The sequence below is a fragment of the Ananas comosus genome, linkage group 23 (assembly GCF_001540865.1).
Source record: "Ananas comosus cultivar F153 linkage group 23, ASM154086v1, whole genome shotgun sequence".
Classification (NCBI taxonomy): domain Eukaryota; kingdom Viridiplantae; phylum Streptophyta; class Magnoliopsida; order Poales; family Bromeliaceae; genus Ananas; species Ananas comosus.
Window position 1 is genome coordinate 1,491,468 of NC_033643.1, and position 20,817 is coordinate 1,512,284.

Consider the following 20,817-nt stretch of genomic DNA (forward strand, 5'->3'; position numbering starts at 1 on the left):
AGACATGTTAATCCTACTGCTCAACCCAAATGATTTTCCACAAGTTTGGTACGAAATAATCGGCTTACTTCGAACAACTCTGTTGCCATTCCTAATTATCGAACTGCTCGATTCAAGATCAGCCTCTTAACGTCTTAAAAATATATTATTATACATATAAAAATATGAAATTTAATTTTTAAATAATTTAAATGGTATAGATCATGTTAAATAATATCGATGGTGACGGTGACAGGGAAAAAAAAGAGATAAGGAAAAAGCGACAGGGGTGGCACATGCTCAGCACTTGCGGAGTTTGGGTCCCGTCGCAATCCGGTGCGCGTGGATGGCTCACGCTCTGTGTGGACGGAGATTCCACGTGCTCGGTCCGCAGAAGATCCAACCTTTAACTGGGTCATTGTTAGCCTCACTGACACGTCTCTTTGACTCCCTTTTCCCTTCCCCACCACAACTTTAATTGTCTAATAATAATAATAATAATAATAATAATATAATAATAATAATACCCCTTCACTAATTTACCGCGACGTGACCTTTTGTTTCCTCGTGCTTTAGAAAAGCTTTCTAGATTGTTACTGAAAAGACCCATCTTTTCAAAAAGTAAACAAACTTGTGCATATTAAGAGGTTTTTAAATTGATTTAAAAAGAAAAGTTTAGGACTGATTTTAATACTATAGTATTCAAAAGATCTGCATTGCAGTAAATAATTTTGAGATACAGAGACCATATATTAGAGAGGAAACACAAGAAAGAGAGAGAGAGAGAGAGAGAGAGAGAGAGAGAGAGGAGATTAAGAGCTACCGTTTATGATCGTGTGCATTGAAAGTGTTTTTCTTTGTTGTAAGTTTGTGATTTATCAAACACTTTCATTCAAGTGATTAGCTCCGGTGATAATTCTACTCAAGTAGGAATATTTGAAGATATATTATAAGTACCAAGTGCTTGATATACAGTAATTTTTTATTGTAAGATAAATTAGGTTACTATACTATTAATAGTATTAAGTATTTGGTATTATTAGATTTCGATTTTTGAATGAGAGGATGTGCGGTTATAATAATAATGATTCTTTAGTTTTGAGAAAATGATTGATTGAATAGTATAATCTAACGGGTAAAAATAATATAAAAAAAGGATAGATTTAACAACAGAAAACTCGATAGCACTAGACGCTTAATATTATCGATAGTATAGTAGTACAAGAGATGCACATATATATTTCGAACCAAAAATCTTTTCTCTTGATGTAAAATTTAGTTTAGTCTCCCGTCATACATTAAAAAAAAAAAAAAGAGGGTTGAGAAACACGAACTATGCCACCTAATGCAGTTCCTCTTTACAACTTGATAACAACAACTAAGCAATAAATGGTCGATGGTAATCTTCTATATAGAGTAGATGAGCACGCACACTAACTTAATTTCAGGAGGGAAAGTGACAGGTGGGGTTGGTGGTGCCAAAAAAAGAAAAAGGTCTGGGAATCATTCATTTGCAGACATGCTGATGGCAATGGATTCCTCAGTACAGAGCGTTCACATGCTCGACACACGCCACGCACCAACCGAAGAGGACACACGCCCCTCTGGCGTCGTGGCATTTGACATGTTTGTCGTTGCCTGAGGACGTGTTTATCTGCCGAGCAATGCTACATAAAAAATTTAATAATTGAGTTTGAATTCTAGTTAATTTATATTTTTAATTAAATTTATTTTTTAAAATAAAATAAATAAAACGGGTAGCATGATACCTATCTTTCAAAAAAAATATATTACATGTACGTTTTATTTGAAGTGTATATTCTGCATCTCATCTATCTAATGAGTGAAATATTTTTATTAAGTTGCTGATAGTTAACACTTCATCCATTAAATGAACGGGGTATAAATTGTACACCCCGAATGGAGGTGTATCTACATGTAGCATTTTTCTTATCTGCTTTTGGCTTCTCCTCTTCTCCCATAAATGATTCTCAATGTACTTGTAAGTTTATGTAAGTGCTCTATCTATATTTATGAACTAGTTAATGGCATTCATTTTATATGTATATATCAACACATTAACAGTAAAAAAACAAAGGCATGCATTTTAGAATAACCGTCGCGGCATTCTTAGTTGCTGCTAAGGGAGCATTTGGTTCAACGTAAAATAAAAAAAAAATAATTTTTGGTGAAAAACAAGTTTTCTGTTTTGTGGCATTTAGTTTGTAAGAAAAAAAATTAATAGTTTTTTTATCAATATTTGTTTTGTTGGAAAGAAAAAAATTCACATTTGTTTGATTTGATAGAAAAAAATGAATGAAAAAAATTTATATGTAGTTTTAGTTTTCATTTTTCGTCGAGAAATAGCGAAAAACAAAAAATTAAAATTTTTTTCCAAATCCAAAAAAATATTTTTATGTTAAAAGAAAAAATATTTTTTATACTGAAAATAATTTTTCGTCTCGTTTTACAGAAAACCAAAAGGGGCTTTTGTTTTTTCAAAAAAAAATGAAAAGCTATTTTTTTCGGAATAAAATTTTTCATAGAAAATATCATTATTTTTCAAATTTTTTAGTTTTCACATTTTTTTTTTTTTTAAAAACACTAATTTTCTATAAAAATCTAAAAAAAATCAGAACTTTCGAGAAGTTGGAAAAAGGCTATTTTTTTTAAATTTCTTAAATTTAATTATTAATTATTGATTGTTTTTGATCAAATATGATATCCATAATAGAAATGATTGATTAACACCGCCCTTTGGAATACTGTATGAATGAAGCTACTTGAAAATGAATTACAGCAACAGTTTTTCAGTAGACCATCTCCAAAAGCCCTTCACTTGTAAATTCAGGAGCTTTGAATCTAACCATCTACTTTTACGACCTAAAAAGCTAGTTAGGAATTATCGATGGAGCTTGTCGACATAGTAAAAAAATTCGTGAACTCGGACTTCGTTTCTCCTGATCTTATGAGTTCCATGCAACCAGAACAGGTGCCATAACAAATTAACACGAAAAAAATTAAATTCAATCATGTAAGGAGAAGTTCACTATTGCAACCAAAGTATCAAAGATCAACTGCACAAGTTCCATCTATAGTAGAATCTCATCATAAGATTGCTCTGCTCTTTAAAAAAAGATGAATTTAAATCAATAAATAGTCAGAAAAATCTTTTCCATGCGGCGTATTGTCCTTGATTGAGAACACATAAAAAATTATATACAATTATACAGAACAGAAAGCTCTCTCGGAAGGGGGAAAAAAGGAAAAAGATGGAACTGAGAAGAAAATTCTTCATCTTGACAAAAGATGCTGCAGGTGCTCCTGAGCACGACTTTCCTTCAACTTTCCCTTCAGCGAAAGTTTGTCACCATAAATTGCAATTTTCCAGCAGCCAGCTTGGAATATGAAGACTGAACCCATTTTCGGTACAACTGTAGATGTCATTGACATGTGTTATCAGTTTCCCACAACTAGAACTGGATTCAGAATATATATATAATAATTATGAAGTTTTCATGTGCTAATTGAATTGCAAAAGAAAGGAAGGAAAAAGATTGAAAAGCATCCACAGCATCTTAATTCCGTATCTTTATTCTCCTAAACCAAATATGATTACTGATAAGCTGCTCTAAAAGCTCGTTTCCAAATTGTAAAGAAGAAAATTTAGGTTGTCTGATCAACTACGGAAAGGAAGTAGGATTCACCTTGATTGCGTAATCCTAGTTTAACTAACAACATAAGCAACAGTAAGATGGGTGAAGGGTAATGACTTGACGAGCTAAGTGCAACTCCGTCATATTCATATAAACCACGTGTTTGTATTCAATTAAATCAAACTACTACTACTACTAAGAAGCAAAAAAAGACCGCACCAACAGGCTAGAGGAATTAGTTTCAAATTCCTAACATATACTCTATAGATTACAAAACTGCAGAATGAAGGAAGATGAATAACTAAACAAAAGATGCTCATTATAGTAGGTAAAGTAGTCTCTGAAGGATATATCCAGTATTTTGTGTTAAATAATTTAGATACGCAAAGGAAAAACATTAAGCTAGTTATTTTGACTGGAACTTGTGAGTACCTCTGAAGCGATTGTCCTCTGTAATTATTCCAAAAGTCTCTGCAGTATCACGAATCATAATACCACTTACACCTTTAAAGGTGACATCTCTGCACTCAACAACTGCAATTTGTCACAGCTAAATAAGTTCCTTGCATGCATAAACTACTAACTAAAGCAATCAATGGCAACCAAATAAACCAAGCATAATACATGATAAAGCAATATGAATTACCTAGAAGATAGGCACCGTGTAAGTCAGCAGTTAACAGGCGGTCGCTTAATTTCTTTTTCCTGAATATGCAGTAGGGAAAGATTCACTCACCAATAGCAGATAAAGGTAAAGAGTATGTATTAATAAACAAAAAATAATAAAGAGAGAAAAACAAGTCAACTAAATAAGAAAGTTTACCCATTTTCTTTTGTGAGCTCATTAATGTACTCTTTCCACATTTCATGCATTGGCTTAAAAAGATCAAAGCTACACGAAATACCAGTCATAAGATTTTAAGAAAATGAGAATTTAACAAAGAAAGTAAGAGGCAACATCAGAATTTCAACAACTTTCAAGCTAGAAATATCCTTACGGACTACAAAGGGATATTATATGATCTCTAGATTAATAGAGACATCTTACTGCTCCTACTTCCAATCTGTAGGTTCTAACCAGAGCGATCTATCTATACCCAACGTTCTTAATGGCAGTTTTAGGTCAATAACCTAATTGTAGATTCTTTTCAACTCTTAAGTGTGGTTCTATCCCGACAATCAGAAGTTTAGGAATAAAAAAACAAAACACTACAAATAACCTCAGTTGCTCCAAATTTGACTTCTCATTCTTACTTTTTTCAAGTAATGGTTTTGGCGCATCTTTCCACATGAAGTAAACTTATACTGTATAATTCAGTTTCTGTTTGCAAAAATTATATCCTGCCAATTTGGTTAATAACATAACCTACTGTTTTCATGGTTTATCAATATCTCTGCCTACCCAACCATACCAGTGCATGTGAAAACTACATAATTTCCTTGAAGTTAAGCAAAAGCAATACAAAATAAGCTGTCAAGAAACGGTAAAAAATGAATATATATATATATATATATATATATATATATATATATACACTAGGAGTTTTCTATCCCGTATAAGATTAACTTGTGGAACTCCTTGGGCAAATTAAATGACCCAACTTTCCGATGTTGCTTCATCGACATATGCTTCTTCGACCTCTTCGAGTGACTCTTTAATGCTCTCATGCGGGCGTCCGCTAACCCATCGTTCTTTGCAACATAGTTATCAAGCAAAATCCAACTATCCAATTTTAAGCTCTTAGCTCCCCTCGCAAACTTCCCAGCTTCTTCGCCCTTCCCAATGATATCACCAACAATTCTGTGAACCGCATCCCTTCTACTCGAATCCTTCACAAAATTTGAACACAGGAATGCAATTACAGATACAATTGCGACTAAAAAAGGTACTTTAATCTCATTGTTACCATAATAGCAGCTTGTAGCAAGTTTTCGTGCATTGTTTCACAGATCTTCGAATAAACAGGATGTGTTTCTCCATCTAGAATGCGTAAAAGAAGGATTTTGAGTTAAGTATAACAACTATAGGTAAGAAAAAGCAACAATACATTAAATAAGAACCTGAGATCCTCCGTTGGGGAGTGGCATTTGAGGATCCCGAGTCTCCTGAGAAGAATCCAAAACCACGATATCGATTCTCTTCAAACACCGAATAGTCGAACCCTAGAACAAAAGGGGCTATGATCGAATCGAACCTTTAATGGAGTAAGAGGGATCGGATATTGAAGGAGGAGAAGAGAGTGTGGCGTCGGAGGCAGCGACGGGTTGCTTTGGGTCGTGGGATTGGGGTCTTCGCGAGGGATCGCTGCTCCTCTTCTTGCTTCTGAGGTGATCTTCGTGGAGGAGATCGGATTTGGCAGCGGCAGCGAACCTCCGCTCCAGGGCATCGAAGGCGCGCTTCTTCTGGTCGGAGACGACGGGGCTAGGGTTCGCGGACGCCATTAGAGGTCCTCGCGAAGGTTCTTCGGCTATATGAGATGCTTCGAGGGCGATTGAGAAAAAGCACGCGCACTCAAAGAGCGGGAGCGTTTAACCGGACCGGAAAGGTAAGAAACTAGAAAATACAGAACCGGAATCGAACCGGATTACTTTATAGCAATTTAATGAAAAAAAAAAAAAGAAAAAACAAAGTACGAAAATCAAATGGGAAAATCCAAAATTTTACCTAAATTTGAATCGGAACTTGATGAGTTTAATTATTATTTTTAAATAATTAAATTTTAAATTTGATATTTTATATTTGTATATTTAAATTTTTTAATTTGAGATTTAAAAATAAAGATTTTAATTTTGAAATATTAATTTTAAATTTTAAATTTTAAATTATTGTTTTTAATTCCTTTTAAATTATAAATTTTTGACATTTTATATTTGTAACTTTAAATTTTAAATTTGAGATTTAAAAAATAAAAAAATTAAATTTAAAATTAAAATTATTAATTTTAATTATTTAAGTTTTAAATTTAAATTCAAATATAAAAATTAGGGCAAAATTATTTTTTTTATTTATAATAGCTCACTATTCTTTTTATCTCACTTACTCCTACCTGGACTACTCTTACCTGAACCCAATTTTCAACCAAATACAAAATTACTCTAATCCCCCCTTAACCGTCGCCTTAACCATGAATTTAACACTATCCATGGATTAGCAAGTGTTTTATTTAACCCCGAGCAAAACGGTGGCTAAGGGTGTGTTTGATTCCACGTAAAACTGTGGAAAAATAATTTTCGGTGGAAAAAAAATATTTTACGTAAAAAAAGTAGTTTTCCACGACGGTTGTCAAAAAAAAATTATAAATAATATATATATATATATAATTTTATATTTTATATATTATTAATACATAATTATTATCATATTATATATATTAGTATTATAGTTTATATTTACTAAATAAAATATATTTAAAATACATTATGCAATAATTAAATATATAATATTATATAATAAATATATTTATAAATAATATATATATATATATNCACCACAATGGATGTAGTGTCATCAATGATGGGACCGTTGATGCACACTATCCGCTCCTTCTCCTTAATAACGGGGAAAACTCGATAGCACCAAATCCTTGTGCTATCGATAATACCCCAGCCGGACTCTATATATATATATATATATATATATATATATATATATATATATATATATATGTTATATATATTTTATATAAATGAAAAAAAAGAAGAAGATGGGGAGAGAGGTCCATCGCACTCCACTCCAGTGGACCACTCTGTCGAGGTCCAGGACAAGTGCTCTTATTCTATTAATAGGATAGTAGTCAGACTCAAGTATATTTATATATATACTGTTTCGTTGCCTAAAGGAAAAAATAAAAATTTTTTTTAAAAAAAGCTACAGTAAAATTATTTTTTATATAGTAAAATTCTTTGGTAAAATAAAAATATATTTACTATAGAAATTTCTTGTGGACTAGTTGTACGGATTTTTAAAAATATTTATTGTTTTTGGCTCCTTAAAAAAAAAAAATTGCTACTGCAAAATTAATTTTAAACAATTTTGCTCTAAGTGGGATTTGAACCTACAGTTTCTAAAAGCACGGTTTTTTAGCGCGATCACCTAACAAGCAGCACTAATACTATTGCATTTTTTTATTGTTACAGTTAGGGGTGGCAATCCAGCTCGCTATTCGCGAGCTAGCTCGTGGTCGGCTCGAAATGAGCTCGAGATCGGCTCGCTCGTTTAATAAACGAGCCGAACATGAGCTAATTGTTTCAAGCGCTCATTTAATACAGCGAACACGGACTGAGGTTTAACCTCGTCGTATTCGGATTGATAAGGTTCAGAATACATATGATTTATATTTATATAATTTATTTATTTATATTTTTATATATAAATAAATAATTATATATAATATATATTTTTATTATTTAATTTTTAGTAAAATAAAAATATAAATGCGAGCTTAATTATAAAAAAAAACTCATTTATATGTAAAATTTCAATTATTAGATCAAAGTCTAATTAATAAGATTTTACAAATTTATTTTTTATATATATTTAATTTAATTTTTTTAATTTATTGTTCGTTGGTTTGCTCGTGAGCCAGCTCGTGTTCGGCTCGTTAATAAACGAGCCAAACATGACCTGAATTTTTCGGTTCTATATTTTAACGAACCAGCTCGTGTTCGGCTGGTTTACACCCCTGGTTGCAGTCATTGTAAACTCTATTTGTTGGATTTAATACCACAACTATCTAACTTCTCAGCACGACTACGCATCTAACTTCTCAGCGCAAGGGCGACGTGACAGAATGCCGGTACCAAGCTACCGTCGGTGGACACTCCTCCACAAAAAATTAATTTAATATCAAGGTTGGCACATGGCCCACATATATCAAATATTAAATTTTTGTGAAAATTATAAATTTAATTAGAACTCTGAATTAATTGAAAAATTAGATTTGGTTCAGCAAATCAAATGGGGCGATGTGAACTTTTGTTAAATCGTGCTCTGATTTGCAGGTCATTCTATTTTTTTTTTTTTAACCTACAGTAAAATCATATCTTTTTTTTTAAAAAAATGTTTTTTTTAATCCATACACATAAACTAATTTTACTGTAGCGAACTTGCTTTTTTTTTTAAAAAAAATATTACAGTAAAATTTATTTCCGTTTGTTTGTTTTTTTTAAATATAACAATAGTACCACAAAAAGTTATCTATACAAAAATAAAGATATGCAGTTTAAACTATAAAGATATGCGATTATTAATTTAAAGTGCTAATCCCGAGATATTTAAATTTAAACGACAAATCGTACAGTCAAAATATAAAAAAAAGAGTTACATACAATATATATATTTATATATTTTAATAAATTAGATCCGTCAGATTTAATCACAATCAAATAGAAAAATACGCTTTAAATTGTTGAAACAAATACCGCATAGGAATCTGATTGTGATATAAATCTAACTAATTTTGTGATGAAAATAAATAAATCAAACTTACAGATAAACGGAAATATTCAAATAAAAATCTGATTTTATCCGGAAGAGTACGAGGCACAGTGCTAAGACGTATTTCCGTCCTTAGGTGCGAGATTAACCGGAAATAACACCTAAGGTACAACCGAAATTCCTCTTTCTACTAGGAGGATCGTGAAGGAGATTGACGGAGATTCTTAATACCCAGTAGATAAAAATGGAATATTCAAAAATGAAAGATGAAAGAAATAATAATAGATGAGGATTAATCAATGGTCCAATATATTTTTTTTACCTACTCTGTATGAAACAGAGGAGGAAAAGAGGAAGAGGAAGCCGATTTAACAGAAAAAGGTGTATCCCGCGCAACAGAATGAGATTCCGTTTGGCGAAAAAAACGGAACGACAAAAAAATATATTGTTCGTTTCTTTTTCATTAAAAAAGATAATAAAATAAATAAAATAAAATAAAATAAATAAAAATAATAAATAAATAATTTAATAAATAAATTTAAAGTTCAAATGAAATAAATTTAAACTCAAAATTTTTAATTTTTCACCAACATGGTATACGAAATAGTAAAATAGTCGAAGTTGATCGTGTCGAGCCTATAACGAGAATTGCCGCTCGATCAACCCGTTCGACCATGTCGAGTCTAGTGCGAAAATGATCGCACGGTTTAGAAATTAGCAATATATAGGCATGACGAAAATGACGATTTGATGTTAGATTTAATAGATTCGAACATATCACAAAAATAATTGGATTAATCAAATCAACAAGAAAATCTCACTTGCACCATCTGTATGCATGCATTACCTTTTGTTGTTGGAGAAGTCGCCATGATCGTCATATCGTTCTCGTCGGAATCGTGGCAGCCATCGCCCTCGTGATTGAGCTTAACTCCTTTTCTTTTTACTTTCTTTTTCTCTTTTTGTCTTTTATTTATTTTTTTATTTTTTTGTTGGCACGAGAGAGGGGACCCAACTCCCTCCTCCCCCCTTCCCCCCCTCTCTCTTTCTCTCTCTCTATCTCTCTCTCTCTCTATGTACGAACGAGAGAGAGAGAACGAGGGGCGGGATCTCCTCCCCACACGCCTTCTCTCCCTTTGTTTTTTCGCTTTTTTTTTTTTTTCAAAGATCCTCTTTTTTTTTTTTAGTCCCATTGTTTAATTTATAGTAACCCTTTTGATGGGTTGTTTTAGAAACTTTTCAAAATATTTTGAAAATAAGGCAATCCTATTTTCATTATTACTTTTTTTTTTTTGTGTGGGTAATAGGGTATTTAAGAAAAGTACAATCAAACCATAATTTATTATTTTCTTCTATATTCTCAATTTAAATTTAAATTATTTTTATCTCGAACAGTCTGTGTGTGGGAGATTTAATATACAATTTGTCTTTTTTATGTTCTGGTTGGTGCATCTATGGACCGGATTCCTAAACTCCTAGGTGAACTACTAAAAAAAGCGTATTTTGCTTAGATAATAAAACTGAGTCTATCAGTTTTGGAAAACTAAAATAAAGAGAAAAACAAACCAGACACTAGCTACGACCAAAAAATTAGTTTTTTTATAAAAAAATAACAAGTTCGCATTGAAAATAAACAACAACAGATCAAGCAAGCACCAATGCCCCTCGCATTACAAACAAAAATAAATCACCAAATTACTTTTACTGTAAACATAACAAGTTCCTGAATTAATCTCACCTGCAATGTTGCAGTAAAAAGATATCTATTTTTAACAACGTGAAAACTCAATCTAAGCTGTATAATACCTAACGACCTTGTAGCAGGACCTAAAATTCAGGATGCACTCTTTGCTGTAGACGAAGAGGTACATATGAAGGAAACCTTAGCCAAGATAGTACTAAAATAGTTTGCTGTCACAAAGTTTCACAAAGTGATTCCCAAAATTACTTACATAACTTTTAATGTAAAAAAAATATTTTATTCCTGCCGTTCCAATACAGCTATTTGAATTTACTCCACACTAAGTCGACAAATTGGACAGGTCCACGCGCGTTCGAACCAACTATCAATGCAGCCATGATGGAAGCTATGAGCGCAAGGAAGCCATTCGACCGCCAACTCCTCTCCGAATAACTTATCCAAGCAGATCGGACAGCACGAAGAATCTGCATCTGTAGGCAGCACGGTCGTGAGTCTCGGTTGTCGGTCCATAGGAGAATACAAAGGATCTGCATCTGTAGCTACGGTTGCGAGTTCAGGCCTTATGTTTGTAATGTTATACAGACGATTCGGATCCGAATCCAATACTACGGTGATTTCAAACCCAAGCATAAAGCCTCCGGAGCCGCACGACTTTACAGCTTTATGTACTTTGTCCCGCAAATGCCGCTCTATGCAGAGTCTACCGAGGCTGTCGGGAGGCAGGCGGCCCAGAAAAGGAATGGCCACGTCGAGCTTCTGGAAGATCTCGGTCATGCTGCCATCCAGGTTCTTGATGAAGCAGCTGACGTCTTTGGCGATTGTCGTCGTGATTCTCGTGCTGTCGTAGTGATAATAGACCTTGCCAAGCTCCGGTTTCTCGATCCCCTTGAAGCTGATCTCCAGTACGATCCACGGCTGATCCAACCGCAACTTACTTGAGATAATCACCATAATTTCTGCTATCCAGAATAGAGAATTAATTAGAGAGAATATGAGGCAAAGATTAATTCAGAATAGAGAACTAAAGAGAATATGAGGCAGGCGAGGGTCAATTAAGCAATCGCTCTTCATACATATGCGTGTGCGTGTGCATATATATATATATATATATATATATATGGGACAAGGATTCCTATATATTCTGCCGGAAATCCGAATAGAGATTCCTAGTCCAAACCAATCTAGGCTTCGTTTCACATAGACTCGGCGACTACTATGAGCAATACGAGATATATATAGATTTTTATACTAAATAATATGAGATAATATAGACTAGGTGAAAATTGATTAGAGATATAGATTGGGTGAAAATTGAGTAGATTAAAGTTTTTTTTTTTTTTTTCTTTCTCTGATAATGTGCTGGTTCCAACCTCATAGATACAATCTCGAATTGGTGACTTTTAATAATCAATCTCATAGATACAAATTATTCATCATGCCAGGAAGAAATCAAAACAAAATCAATTAAATAAAATACTTTAACATACAAAATTAGACCAGACAAAAAGAGAACCTGAGACTTGACCTTTTGGGCGATACGGGATGGAGAATGGGCGGGACGAGCCGTCGAAGACGCAGGGCCGAATCGAAGGAGGAGATGTGAGAGAGACGGGGTGCGATTTAGAAACCCTAGATTGGTGTAGGAGGAGATGCGAGAGAAATCAAAAATCTGGATCTAATAATCCGCCTGGCGAGCTTTGCATAATACATCCCTAGTCCCAACTTTTATATATATATAGCGGGTCGGATATATTGTTATGAATATGGATTGGGATTATCACAAATCAAGATCCGAGTTTGAAAATTTGTTGGATTTGGATTTGGATTTGAATTCGGATTCACTATTTTTTTCTTTGGATTCGGATTTATATATATTTATTTATTACATATAGTATTTTATTTTTAAATAAAAATGGTATTATATAATATTTTATTTATAAGAATAATATAGTTTGCTATTTTTTTATTTAATTAGCTTAATTTTGTAGCTCTTTATTTTTTATATCATTAAGAAATATGAGTATTTATGCTAATAACATAGCATAAATCTTGAGAGAAAAAAAATAATAATAGCCGAATTTTTTATTCCGAATTTTTTTTTTTTTGAGAAATTATTCCGAATTTTTAATTGGTGAACGTATAGGGTGTGCTTGTTTAGGTGAAAGTGAGGGGAAAGTGGGGAAAGGGGAAGTTGTTTATACTGTAAACTATCACTTCCGTTGTTTGTTTTATCATAATTTTATTACGGCGGAAGGTCAAATTCACCCAAAATAGGGTAATTGACTTCGCCGAGGTAAAAGAATTTGTTAAAATTAGTTAGGTAATGTGATCAAATTTGGTTAGCTAAATTTTAATATATTTTTTTGTCTAATTTGTATATTTAGAAAATGACAAAAAATAAATTTGTTAAATATTAATAATTTTTTAACTTTAGAACTTTATTTATTGCATTATTATAATTTATATGCAAACAAATAATATAATTTTTTAAAATTTTATTTTATAATTATACATATATATATATATATACATATATAATTATATTAATTTTTATTTATTATAATTTATTATTCACTAAGTTATAAAATAGACAATGATATCACTTCGGAGATAAGTATACCGGTGGTGGAGAACTACATTTTTACGTCATCTACTTCCTACTAAATAAACAACAAAACTCGCAGAACTACACTTCCACAGATAGAAACAAACAGCGAAAATGAATTAATTTTCACCCCAACTCCACTTCAACCCAAAATCCACTTTCACCTCAAGTCTACTTATGTTGAAACAAATATGCCCATAATATCCGTATAAATCACGTATCCGAATAATTACCGAATCTCTTTTTTAGTTTAAAAATTAGAAGATGAATTTTATCCGAATTATACCCATACCGAATTTTTGCCGAATCCGAATTAACTAACTATGGGTCGAATATCTATTAACATATATGATTCCGCAATAGTTTTGCCACGTGGCAATTTTTTTTCACTCTTATTAAAATCTTTACACTTTTTTCTTTTTTGTAACCGCTTTGTATTTTAGGATGCTCTTACAAATATTAATAAGTGAAAGTAATAATAAACATTTAAATAACAACAGTTATAATTATTTATTGGTCTTAAATAATATACAAATACACTTTTTTTAAAATTTAAAAATCATTCGTGTCAATTCATATGACTTTATATTTGTCAACAAAATATTATGATTTTAATTTCATTTTTCTCATTTCCTGTGAATTTGTGATCAAGTATAAAATGTTGGTATTAACACAAAATCACTATTCTAAGCTATTAAAACATATTAGAACTAAATAATTAATTTGCTTATTTTATTTTCAATTAAGATTATAATTCTTTTTATTATCAAATATCAACTTTTTGCCTTTTTGTATTCTAGAGTTTGTTCAGCTATTTGAAACAAATTATCCTATTGCATATCATTAGAACAAGTTAATATAATTTATACATTATATTTTAATATTTAAATAATCTGTACATTATACTTTAATATTAAAAATTATAAAATACAAATTTAATCATGAAATTTGACAAAACAGAGGGCATAGTTTTAGCTTTATTAAACACTTATATATGTCATGTTTTTTCCTATATTTTTACTATTTTATTTAAATTAATTTTATATTTTATTAGAAGATAATATTAAGTCTANAAACACTTATATATGTCATGTTTTTTCCTATATTTTTACTATTCCGTTTAAATTAATTTTATATTTTATTAGAAGATAATATTAAGTCTAAATAAGCAGTCTCAATAACCATTATACTTCTAATAACATACAACACCCACCACTATGAAGGATTAAAATCCATGCGTTTCAATAGCCTTTTAGATTCTTATTAGTTACGTTAAACATCAAAGTTATATATCTAATCTAACCATTAGAATCATTATAGTTTTAACGTGTAACACCTACTATCAAGTGGCATTAAAAGTGGAGATATAATTTAACCATCATTACATACGTTTTCATGGCCCTTTAGATTCTCATTATATGATAAATTGATTAATGATGAATTAACTATGTTAATTATAAGATTATTCCCATCTACTCAAGCGGCATTAATGGAAAATTTATTTTTTAAAAATATTGAGTAACAATTAGCGTATCACAAGGTAGATGAATTAAGTAAAATAAAAATATCTTGACTATTTACAATATCTCCCTACCCACCGCAACGCGCCGACACTACACTAGTTGTTATGAATATGGATTGGGATTATCACAAATCAAGATCTGAGTTTGAAAATTTGTTCGATTTGGTTTCGGATTCGGATTCACTATTTTTTTCTTTGGATTTGGATTTTGGATTCGGATTAATCCAAATGCAAACTTAATTGCCGATTCTATCGCGATATGATGTGAAAACTGTTTGATAAAAAATTTTTTGATGCATGCACATATAAATATTTTTATTACTTTTAAAATAATTTAAAATTTTAATTTGAATTAAAAGAATAATTTTTAAATTTTGAATTTGTACAAAAAATAAATTTGAAATTTCAAAATTTTAAATTTTAAATTTGATTTTTTTAAAATCTGAATTTAAATTTTGAATTTTTTGATCTGAATTTAAATTTTGAATTTTTTGATCTGAATTTAAATTTTGAATTTCAAATTTAAAATCTAAATTTAAAATTTAAGATTTAAAACTTGAAATTCAAAAATTAAAATTTAAAATTTAAAATTTAAAACTTACTTTTAAATTTAAAATTTTGAATTTTGAAATTTAAAATTAAATTTTGAATTTGGAATTTTGTAATTCAAAAATTAAAACTTGTAATTTTAAAATTTAAATTTAAGTTTTAAAATTTGAAATTTCAAAAATTTAAAATTTAAAATTTTGAGTTTTGAAATTTAAAATTAAAATTTGAATTTTGAATTTTGTAATTTAAAAAATAAAACTTGTAATTTTAAATTTTCAAATTTTAAATTTAAGTTTTAAAATTTGACATATCAAAATTTTAAATTTTATATTAAATTTAAATTTTAAAATTTTGAATTTTAAAATTTAAAAGTTGAGATTTGAAACTTAAATTTAAAATTTAAATTTTAAATTTGAAAAATTGAGATTTAAAAATTCAAATATAAATTTAAAATTTCAAAATTTAAATTTAATGTTAAATTTATATTTTGAATCTAAAATAAAAAGAAATTTGAAGTTTAAGTTCAAAATTAGAATCAGTTTTGGAGAAGTAGCTTTTTTCTACTTCTAATGAAGATGGCATGTGGTTGAGATAGTGCCTATTACAAAGATGGCGAGTTGATCAAGTCGAATCATGGCTATTACGAAAATGTCGAATGATTTGAACAATACCTATCACAAAGATGGCAAATCAAAATATATTCATCATTTTTTTTAATATTTTAATTTTATTTTTTTTATTTGTTCAAATGCGCGGGTTTGATCGTGTCAAGCCTGATTGTGATATAAATCTAACTATTTTTGTGATGAAAATAAATAAAATCAAACTTACAGATAAACGCAAATATCCAAATAAAGATTTGATCTTATTCGGAAGCGTGCGAGGCACTGCCCTAAGACTTATTCCCGTCCTTACATGTAACACCGCAAGGAGAGTGAAAAAGAAGCGAACCAAACACGCCCTAAGAGTATTTTTTTTATTTTTTTTAAGAGATAGATAGCATGTTATTCACTTCGTTTATTTTATTTACCACTATTAAACTACAAATTTCCCTTCGGCCCAGTACATAAAATTGGGCCTACTCGTCTTTTCTCTTTTTCTCTTTCAGGTAAAACATCTCCTAAAAAAATGTTTAGTCGAAAGTAGTTTTATCTATTTTAAAGAAATCACTTAATTTCAATTTTTCTTTTTTCATATTTCTATCTCAAAAAATTGAATTTGAAACTGAGAACTGAAAACAGAAAAATTATCTCTCTCAAGAGGTATCATCATTTTCTTTTTCTACAAACCAAACCAGTATGGTTCAAAAAAAATATTTTATTTTACATTGAACCAAATGCCATAACATAAATCTTCTTTTTGACAAGATGATGATTTTAGGTGGAACCAATCAAATAGAATTTTGAGTATTCACTTGATTTTGGATCAAACATCAAGGCCTAATCTATCGAACCGAAGGAGGATGAAACTAAAGCTCCAGTCAAACACAGCTTACTTGTTACAATCAAAATTCTCATTGAAATTTGAAACTTCAAATCAACCTTCAGACACTAACTTGTAGTTGATCCAAGATAATTACAATGCATCAAAGTTCACAAGTTCCACAAATGCGAGAGCTCTCAACAAGTGCAACTACAACCTTGAGCAGATTAAGTATAACATGATCATGCTCCTAAATTCTCCTTTTTCGCCCAGATTAATAGTATAAACAACTTTATCAGGCAAAATGTTTCTAAGATACCATATAAAGGAATTTAACTCAAGCAAGTACAATTACTTGTACCTGATAAACTACTGCAAATTCTTTCATTTGATCAATAGATTGTCAAATAGCTAGAGATGATCAGAAGTCTCAAACACTGCTGTAACTAGATGGGATCAAGAGGATATCTCTTAACATGCTTGGGACACAAAAGCCAAAATATCCAATAGCATGGCTTTTCAGAAAATGCCAAGACAACCATTTAACATGTTTAAGTACAAAGGACAAAAGATATAATTAGCATGACTTGAAAGAATATCTCAAAATTATAATTACAAGTTCAAAATTTATTTGTGCTCCTGAGTTTGTTGGGCGCCGTACGGTGCTTGAGAAACGTACAGTGACCCATACTGGGAATAGGCTTCAGCACCTCCCATCTGGACCTGAAAAGAAACGATTAATATTATGATATATACTTTTCTACGCGGTCTGAACAGCAGGTGAAACGTAAACACATACAGAAAATAACAGAACTTATTCCATAGAAGTAAAAGATCGTGTTGCGTTAAAAGGTTAGTGTCTTTATTTTTGCATCTTTAGCATACTCTTTCTGTTTTACAAATTGGACCCAATGATCCCTATATGGGCCAGAAACACCAAGGCAGATACCTTTATTGCACAAAACATTGAAACACATTTGCACCCAAATTGCAAAAATAACAAACATGGAACTCAGTTGCTTAAAGATTGTAAAACACCATATTCAAAAGTAACTTATTAGGATTTTTTATTGGCCCATTTTAAAATGCCATAAATTTGAGACAGTATCATTTGTTGAACCGGACAATATTTTGTTAGCAACAGATAGCCACCATCTATTTTTTATTAACAATTTCAGAAACTATAGAAGAAAACTAAACTTCGTATCCATACACAATTAAGGACAATAAGCCATAATCAATGTGACTCACCTGATGCATATTATAAGCATCAGCATATGTATTTCCTCCATATGCACTTCCTCTGTAGACCATCTCAGGATTTCCATAAGTTACAACATATCCTGTACCAGGATGAAGAGAACTCCAGTTAAAGAAAGAGGAATGGTTTTCAGAATGACACCCAAGACCCTTTCCCCGAAAGAGTGTAAATTTGACTAAAACAAAAGGTGAAATAAAAGTAAATAAGAACTTATAGAGGATACAATACCAGGATTAATAGCAGCAGCCACAATACCAGGATTTGCTGCTGAAGCTACAATACCAGGATTAGCTGCTGAAGGTAGCATACCAGGATTAGCTGCTGAAGCTACAATACCAGCATTAGCTGCTGCAGCAATAATACCAGAATTAGCTGCAACAGCAGCTGCTGCAGCCGCACGTGCTCTTTTTTCTGCATTAGCAAGTTCGGCACGTAGCTTTTCAATCTCCTGAGCCATTGAAACCATATGACTCTCCATTACTTGACTTTGTTCGAGATTCTCAGCATGTGCCTTCTTTTCAAATTCAACAGCAGCCCTATTATATTGCAAATATATCGGTATCAGACATATCATGTTACAAAGCCTAGCCGAAATTCTTAGTTTATAGAAAGCTTCGTAATCGATCTAAAAGGCAACTGATATAATATTTGAAATATAAAGTAAATTGCACAAGCATGCCTAAATCCACCGATAAAATTAGAAAGAAAAGAAATGTAATGCACAAAAGTAGAATCAGCAACTTATGACAACTATATTATATGGAAGGCTGCTGACAGCTTGCTCCAAGCTAGTGAGCACAAAGGGCTTGCATCATCTCCTTGTAGTTAAGAGACTCAATTTTCTTGACAAGATCTTCAGGTATTAGAAAAACCCCTAGGATGCATTTACACATCATTGAAGGTCCTTTAAGGCAACTCTCTGAGGTAAATCACAATTCTTTCGATAATTACACTTGGTAACAACGTCTGGAACAGAATAGCCTATTTTAAGTGGATGCTTCGTCAGCAAAATATTCTGACCCCTTTCTTCAATTCGATTGGTTGAAAAATCTTTTGTCGGCACGTAAGTCATGTTTAGGCTACCACATAAAATAGCCATGTTGTAGCTAAATATTGCATCTTATGCCCAAAAAAACCATGGTATCCCAACAAAAAGACATGATGACATGCACTCGCTAGGACGGAATCTTACTGTGAAAACAACCATTGCATCTAGGAAAGACATGATGGCATGCATTCGCTAGGACGTAACCGTACCGTGTCTATAGTTTTACCAATAAAGTAATATGAGAATGAGCTGAAACTGAAACTGCTAGCGCAGACATTGGATCAAACGCTTATCCTCAATGTATTTATTTGCTAGATACGATACTAACATCCTAGTGACTCTTAACAACCGCATGGTGCTCATCCTTTAACAGCTTTTCCTTATTCTTCTTTCCTTTCTTTTTAAGGAAAAAAAAAAGAAATGAAGAGAAAGAAGAGAAAGAAGCCTTCAACATGCATCACGAACAAAGCAGAGCTCAACTAGCCAAGAAGAGCCAAGAATAGGTATGAGCCTATGAGCTAAGTTCGAGAACTAGCCGCAGGATATAGCATCAATAGTCAGCATCATGAGTGAGAAAAGCATCTGGTAACAAGCAAACCTCCCTCGCTAACTTCACTTGTCTACAGCATCGGATAAATTACGTCTCAATATATTTTCGCTTAATGATCTGTTTATAAGGTTTTTTTTTTTTTTTGGCTTAATGTTTACTTGTAATCGGCCATGTGTGCTCTTAAGGTTCAAATTTTCAAACAACTGGTTGAATCGAAAAAACAAATACTACTATCATCAAACCAATCCAAGTCTCACATAAACTCCATCCGATAACCAATTGTAACATTGGTTTGAACATAGAGAACCAAAATGCTAGGAGAAAAGGTGGAAATCCCCATACCTTCCCTTCTGAATTTCCCTTTGCATGGCCTCGATCTCGCTCCGGAGCGCCGACACCTGCGCGATCTCGGCGCGAGCCCTCGCGAGCTCAGCCTTTAGGCCCTGGAGCCGATCCAGGTGCTCGTCCCTCGCCGCCGCGAGCCTCTGCACGTCGCCCCGCACGTGGTCGAGCTCCGCGCGCATCCCCTCCACGCCGCGCGCCTCCGCCTCCACCCTGAGCGAGCGCTCGAACACCCCACGCACCTCGGCGTCCCGCTCGGCCCTGGCCCTCGCGGCGGCGGCCGCGGCGACGCGGAGCTCATGCCGGGACGCGTCGAGCTCCTGCCGGAGCGCCACGTGGGTGGCGGCGAACCGCTGGTTGTCGAGGAGGAGGGCCTGGATGTTGCGATGCTGCGCCGCGAGGCGATCCTCGAGTGCGGCTGCGGCGGCGGGGTGGAGCTGCGGCGGGAGAGCCGGGGCGCGGCGGATGAGCAAGGGCTCGTCGATGAGCGCGCCGGGGTGCGGCGGCGCGCGGCGCAGGAGCGGCGGCGGCGGCTGCGGCTGGTCCCGGAGCTCGAGGACGTGGCCCCCCCTCCTCACGGCCATTGAAAGGGGGAAAGATAGAGCTACCGTTGCTATGGATCCCCACAAGTGTTTGGATTAGGGTGCTGTTAGGGTTTTTGACGGAGAGAAGAAGAAGAAGAAGAAGAAGAAGAGGTGAATACGGAGATCGGAGAAGAAAAGGGCGACGAAGAGAAGAAGAGCG

At 32.8% G+C, this 20,817-nt stretch overlaps 3 protein-coding genes across 7 annotated transcripts; all 3 read right to left on the bottom strand.

Moving 5' to 3' along the window:
- Positions 3,102 to 6,189, bottom strand: LOC109728242. Of its 3 annotated transcripts, none has more exons than XM_020258608.1 (8): positions 5,831 to 6,189; positions 5,697 to 5,741; positions 5,543 to 5,616; positions 5,203 to 5,465; positions 4,459 to 4,527; positions 4,282 to 4,340; positions 4,068 to 4,169; positions 3,102 to 3,413 (listed from the first exon to the last, which is right to left on the bottom strand). In XM_020258608.1, the coding sequence occupies exons 1-8, from the start codon at positions 6,075 to 6,077 to the stop codon at positions 3,274 to 3,276; spliced, it is 999 nt and encodes a 332-aa protein (XP_020114197.1). In that variant the 5' UTR covers positions 6,078 to 6,189; the 3' UTR covers positions 3,102 to 3,273. The 3 variants fall into 3 exon arrangements, 2 of the variants coding, with proteins under 2 accessions (XP_020114197.1, XP_020114198.1); XR_002220942.1 differs by having other exon boundaries at positions 3,275 to 3,413; positions 4,068 to 4,156; XM_020258609.1 differs by lacking the exon at positions 4,459 to 4,527.
- Positions 10,743 to 12,471, bottom strand: LOC109727837 (E3 ubiquitin-protein ligase RING1-like). Of its 3 annotated transcripts, none has more exons than XM_020258035.1 (2): positions 12,300 to 12,471; positions 10,743 to 11,730 (listed from the first exon to the last, which is right to left on the bottom strand). In XM_020258035.1, the coding sequence occupies exon 2, from the start codon at positions 11,723 to 11,725 to the stop codon at positions 11,084 to 11,086; it is 642 nt and encodes a 213-aa protein (XP_020113624.1). In that variant the 5' UTR covers positions 11,726 to 11,730; positions 12,300 to 12,471; the 3' UTR covers positions 10,743 to 11,083. The 3 variants fall into 3 exon arrangements, with proteins under 3 accessions (XP_020113624.1, XP_020113625.1, XP_020113626.1); XM_020258036.1 differs by having other exon boundaries at positions 12,288 to 12,471; XM_020258037.1 differs by having other exon boundaries at positions 10,743 to 11,733; positions 12,369 to 12,465.
- Positions 17,231 to 20,817, bottom strand: LOC109728463 (protein FLC EXPRESSOR-like). The gene is made up of 4 exons (XM_020258881.1): positions 20,074 to 20,817; positions 18,362 to 18,669; positions 18,124 to 18,215; positions 17,231 to 17,595 (listed from the first exon to the last, which is right to left on the bottom strand). Exons 1-4 carry the CDS (start codon positions 20,655 to 20,657, stop codon positions 17,500 to 17,502), a joined length of 1,080 nt encoding a protein of 359 aa, XP_020114470.1. The 5' UTR covers positions 20,658 to 20,817; the 3' UTR covers positions 17,231 to 17,499.

What these genes read in the sequence shown, in the direction of transcription:
- LOC109728463 (XM_020258881.1), bottom strand. Translation starts at nt 20,657, where the DNA reads ATGGCCGTGAGGAGGGGGGGCCACGTCCTCGAGCTCCGGGACCAGCCG. An exon ending in AGGGAAATTCAGAAGGGAAG is followed by an intron (nt 18,670 to 20,073) that starts GTATGGGGATTT and finishes GCAATATAATAG; the next exon opens with GGCTGCTGTTGAATTTGAAA. An exon ending in GGCTGCTGCTATTAATCCTG is followed by an intron (nt 18,216 to 18,361) that starts GTATTGTATCCT and finishes ATCCTGGTACAG; the next exon opens with GATATGTTGTAACTTATGGA.
- LOC109728242 (XM_020258608.1), bottom strand. Translation starts at nt 6,077, where the DNA reads ATGGCGTCCGCGAACCCTAGCCCCGTCGTCTCCGACCAGAAGAAGCGC. An exon ending in TGCTACAAGCTGCTATTATG is followed by an intron (nt 5,466 to 5,542) that starts GTAACAATGAGA and finishes AATTTTGTGAAG; the next exon opens with GATTCGAGTAGAAGGGATGC. An exon ending in ACACGGTGCCTATCTTCTAG is followed by an intron (nt 4,170 to 4,281) that starts GTAATTCATATT and finishes GACAAATTGCAG; the next exon opens with TTGTTGAGTGCAGAGATGTC.
- LOC109727837 (XM_020258035.1), bottom strand. Translation starts at nt 11,725, where the DNA reads ATGGTGATTATCTCAAGTAAGTTGCGGTTGGATCAGCCGTGGATCGTA.